Source organism: Vigna unguiculata, chromosome 4 (assembly GCF_037176805.1).
Source record: "Vigna unguiculata cultivar grain cowpea cultivar isolate G323 ecotype 2 chromosome 4, ASM3717680v1, whole genome shotgun sequence".
Taxonomy (NCBI): domain Eukaryota; kingdom Viridiplantae; phylum Streptophyta; class Magnoliopsida; order Fabales; family Fabaceae; genus Vigna; species Vigna unguiculata.
Window position 1 is genome coordinate 33,848,371 of NC_140795.1, and position 4,639 is coordinate 33,853,009.

Here is a 4,639-nt window from a genome sequence, read left to right on the forward strand (position 1 = left end):
TATCACCACCCCCACCTCCACCACTACCATAACCAACATCCCCACCATAACCAAATCACCACCACCACATCCACCACATCCACCACTACCACCACCATCACCACCATAACCAAAATCACCATCATAACCAACATCATCGCCATCACAACCACCACCAACACCACCATCAACACCACATCCAACACATCCACCACCACCACTACAACCTCCACCACCACCATATAACCAACATCACCACCACCATTACCACCACCACAGTGGCGAAACTTAGACAAAATATTTAAGGGTGCCAAATTACATTTTTTTATATATAAACTATTTTTTTTAATAAATAAAAAATTTCATTTCTTCTATTTAAACTATTTTCACATAGTGATTCACATACTTTTCAATTTTTAATATTTTTAATTCATTTAATTGAATAGATATTCTAATTTAAGGCTATTTAACCAATTTATTATATGTAGCAAAATTTGTAATGCAGCCCAGTATAACGGAAAACAGAAAAATCCTTATATTTCATAAGTTAGGGTTATATTAATTAGAGAGAAAATATAATTAGAGTTCAAGTGAATTTCATAAGAGAATACCAAAATCATAATTCATACTAATTTGAGAAGAACACCATAATAGGATAATCATCAATCTAACAGACTTAAACTATAATAGGATACTAATTTTGATTAATGAGAGATATTGTGATAATGCGTTTTTCAATAATTCTATTCTCCAATCTTCGTATCTCGATTTATCTTTTTTACTTTTTTTATTGTCATCCTTTCTTAATGACTTACTAAGAAAGAACATTATGTTTCAAAGTGTACCGCACCTAGTCGGCCTAGACGAAAGACAACGGACACTTATCACCCTTTACCGATATAACTATATCGACACAGGCTAGGGGACTGGTGTACCGCACCTAGTCGGCCTAAGCCGAATAATAGCAAGCATCATGTACATGCTAAGGTACCCAAACTAAACCACTAAGAAGCGACATTGATAAAACAAGCCGAAAACAACAATAGCGACCTAAGCCGTTAAAGGGTAACCGGCTTAGGCCGACAACTCTATAAAAACAACTAAGGACTTAGCAAGAAACAGAGCGCTCCAATAAAAGTCACCGGTCCCCAATAATCAAACTAAGGGCCTAGGCTAAGGCCCAGGCCCATCTACGGCCCAAGCAAGGGCACAACCCATGACATGGCCAGACATAATTAATGATCTATAAATATGCATGGACCCCACGAATTAAAGGTATGCAGTCATTACTTCCCTAATCACCTGATTTGACTTTCTGAGAGATTTCCTTGACTTGAGCTTCAGAGTCCCTTCTGCAGGTAACCCCTCTTGGGTCCAAGCAGACATATGCAACCGGGAAGAGGCCTACTGAGGAGATGGCGGACTATATGGGTAAGGTGATACTTGTGCCTAACTTATCTTATTTGTTTTCTGCAAGAACAATTGGCGCCCATCGTGGGGCACGAGATAGTACTTTATCACCCGCTTTCTCCAAAAATGGTTTCTACCTACAGCAGAGGAGGAGTTAAATGGCAAGTTGAAGCTGGCCCCTCAGGACTTGCTAACATCACTCCGGATCTAGCCGCCATCCTAGACGGTCAAGCCAAGATGCAACAGGAGCTGACTGACTTGAAGAAGCGCAACGCTGATGAGATGGAAGCACTACGACAGGAAAATTCTCGCCTAAGGTGAAAGATCGAAGTCGATCCCACTCAAAAGGGAAAGGCCAAGGAAACATCTGAAGCTGCAGGGTCCCCGACTTTCCAGCCTACTGAAGAGGAAAGCGAGTACAATCCTACCCCGCACACCTTCACCACTAGCCAACAAACTCTTATCCTCTCAGCCCATCCTACTCACTTCCTCCACCCTCCCGGGACATACTGTGGCTCCCACTCCCGCCGCCACCCTCCCCACCACTCATGTCCCCTACAACATGCCCACCACCCTACATACTACTCATATCCCACCCTACAACCCTCACAACCTCCCTACTACCCACATCCCTACTCATAACTTCACCTCCACTTTTCCCACCCTCGTCCACCATCCCATACCTCCTCACCCACTTCCATCCCACCTACCTAGACGTTGTCACCCTTTCACCAACTTCATCGCCAACACCCCCCTCCCCACCCAGTAGGAACCCTTCACACTGGAGCGTTACACTAGTGAAACAGACCCCCACGAACATCTCAAAATCTACATCACCCACGTTACCCTTTACACTTCCCATGATGCAGTCTTTTGCAAAGCCTTTCCTACGACCCTCAAAGGCCCTACCCTCGAATGGTTCACGACCCTTCCACCATACTCTATCGACAGCTTCGACACCTTCTCACACATGTTTACTACTCACTTCGCTGGTAGCCGCCCGCACCAAAGTACTACAATATCACTCCTCGGCGTCAGGCAAGAACAAGGCGAGACGCTCTGGGCATTCATCGATCGCTTCAGCAAGGCTACCCTTCGCCAATAACGTCAACCTCCACCCACCTACCTCTATGCACGATTTGAAGCTGCGTGCCGCCGATTACGTCTGTATGGAGGAAATGCAAACCCCCCATAAAAAAATTTTGCATTGATTACGCACCCTCTACCGCCAACCCCACCCCACAACCCCCTTGTCCTGAACCGAGACCACGAGAACCCCGACAACCCTGCTTCACCAGATACGCTCCTCTAAATTTTCCCAAATCTCGCCTCCTTGATGAGGCTTTACAGGCCGACCTCATCCCACCACCAAGCAAGACGACCACTCCCCCCAACGCAGACATGACTAAATATTGTCGTTATCACCGCAATCATGGCCATACTATAGAGGACTGTAAAGCACTCGAGGATAAAATCGAAGAACTGGTACGTGCTGGCCACTTTCGCCGCTTTGTCAGTAGAGAAGACCACTCTTCTCGATCCCATCATCCTCCTCGTCCCAACCACTAACACCCCTCCCCCCCCCCCCCCCCCGTGACTCTCACCACGATAAACGCCAAACCAATCCACAAACCATGACCCCCAACCGGCTCACACCGACGTTACCCCTGCCGACCCTCCCGTACGCGGCACTATCAACACCATCTCCGGTGGTTTTGCTAGTGGAGGCTCTACCTTTTCCGCCAGAAAGCGACACCTCCGCCATATCCAATCAATCAACCACATTACCCATTCGCATCACAGACGTCGCATGCCTCCCATAACCTTCATGGACGATGACTTCCCACGGCGTCGATCACCAACAAGATTACCCTATGATCATCACCGTTGAAATAGAAAATTATGCAGTCAAAAAAGTCCTCGTCGACCAAGGTAGCTCCGTTGACATCCTTTACTGGGCAACATACCAGAAACTTCAACTCTCAGACACCGCTATGGCCCCATACGATAAACCAATTTATGGCTTTTCTGGGGAAAAAGTTTCCACTCGCGGCTACATTGACCTCCATACCGTCGTCCGTGACGGAGCCCAAACTAAGACCATTCCTATCTGCTTCCTCGTCGTCGATGCGCCTACATCCTATAATGTCCTCCTAGGCCGCCCTTCACTCAACACCCTCGGCGCTGTTGTCTCCACACCTCATCTGACCATGAAGTTTCCTTCCCCATCGGGCGACATCCTTACCATCCATGGCGATCAACGCCTTGCACGCGAATGCTACAGGGCCAGCCTACGCCCACAACTCCCTATCCTGCAAACTAATCACATAGAGCGACCACCTGGCTCTGAGATCGCTTTGTTTGGTGACGATTTAGACCCCAGAATGGGCCGGGATGTCCGCCTTGAACCTGTTGAAGAAACCACTCCCCTGGAGTCCCTAATGGTCGCACCATCAAACTCGGTACTAGGCTCGAATTTGAACAGCGCGACATCATAACACCCACCATTGTCCACAACTCGGACCTCTTCGCTTGGTCAGCTGCTGACTTACCTAGAGTTGACCCTCAAGTGGCATCCCATAAGTTATCCATTTATAAGGAGGCCTGGTATGTCTCCTAGAAAAAACGCAAACTTGGCGAGGAGCGACACCTAGCGGCCAAGGCTGAGGCTGATAAATTGCTGAGCGCGGGGTTTATCGAAGAAGCACATTATACCACCTGGCTCTCTAACGTGGTGTTGGTCAAGAAAGCCAATGTCAAATGGCGAATGTGTGTTGGTTATATCGATCTTAACAATGCATGTCCTAGAGATGCCTACCCATTACCAGATATTGACCGACTCGTCGACAGCGCCGTCAGTAACAAGGTCCTCAGCTTTCTTGACGCATACTCCGGATACAACCAAATTCCCATGGCCGCATCTGACATGAACAAAACCGCTTTAATCACAGATGACGCCAATTACTTCTACAAAGTCATGTCATTCGATCTTAAAAACACAGGAGCAACCTACCAATAATTGATGGATAAAGTCTTCAACCACTTAATGGACAAATGTGTCGAAGTGTACATTGACGACATGGTTGTCAAATCCCCTAGCCATCACCAGCACGCTTAGGACTTATCGGCTCTCTTCTCTACATTAAGGCAATACAACCTCCGCCTCAATCCTGATAAATGCGTCTTCGGTGTCGACCGTGGCAAGTTCCTTGGATTCATGCTGACCCAGCGCGACATAGAGAGTAACCCT

General features: G+C 47.2%; 1 protein-coding gene across 1 annotated transcript; it reads left to right on the plus strand.

The window, feature by feature from the left end:
* The first annotated feature begins 3,224 nt into the window (after positions 1-3,224).
* LOC114180658 (uncharacterized) lies at positions 3,225-4,408 on the plus strand. The gene is made up of 2 exons (XM_028066960.1): positions 3,225-3,851; positions 4,010-4,408. Exons 1-2 carry the CDS (start codon positions 3,225-3,227, stop codon positions 4,406-4,408), a joined length of 1,026 nt encoding a protein of 341 aa, XP_027922761.1.
* The last annotated feature ends 231 nt before the right edge of the window (positions 4,409-4,639 follow it).

Excerpts from the sequence above, each read along its gene's own strand:
- LOC114180658 (XM_028066960.1), top strand. The coding sequence starts at position 3,225 with ATGACTTCCCACGGCGTCGATCACCAACAAGATTACCCTATGATCATC. Across the intron at positions 3,852-4,009 it reads TGGTCGCACCATCAAACTCG|AAAAAACGCAAACTTGGCGA; the intron begins GTACTAGGCTCG and ends TATGTCTCCTAG.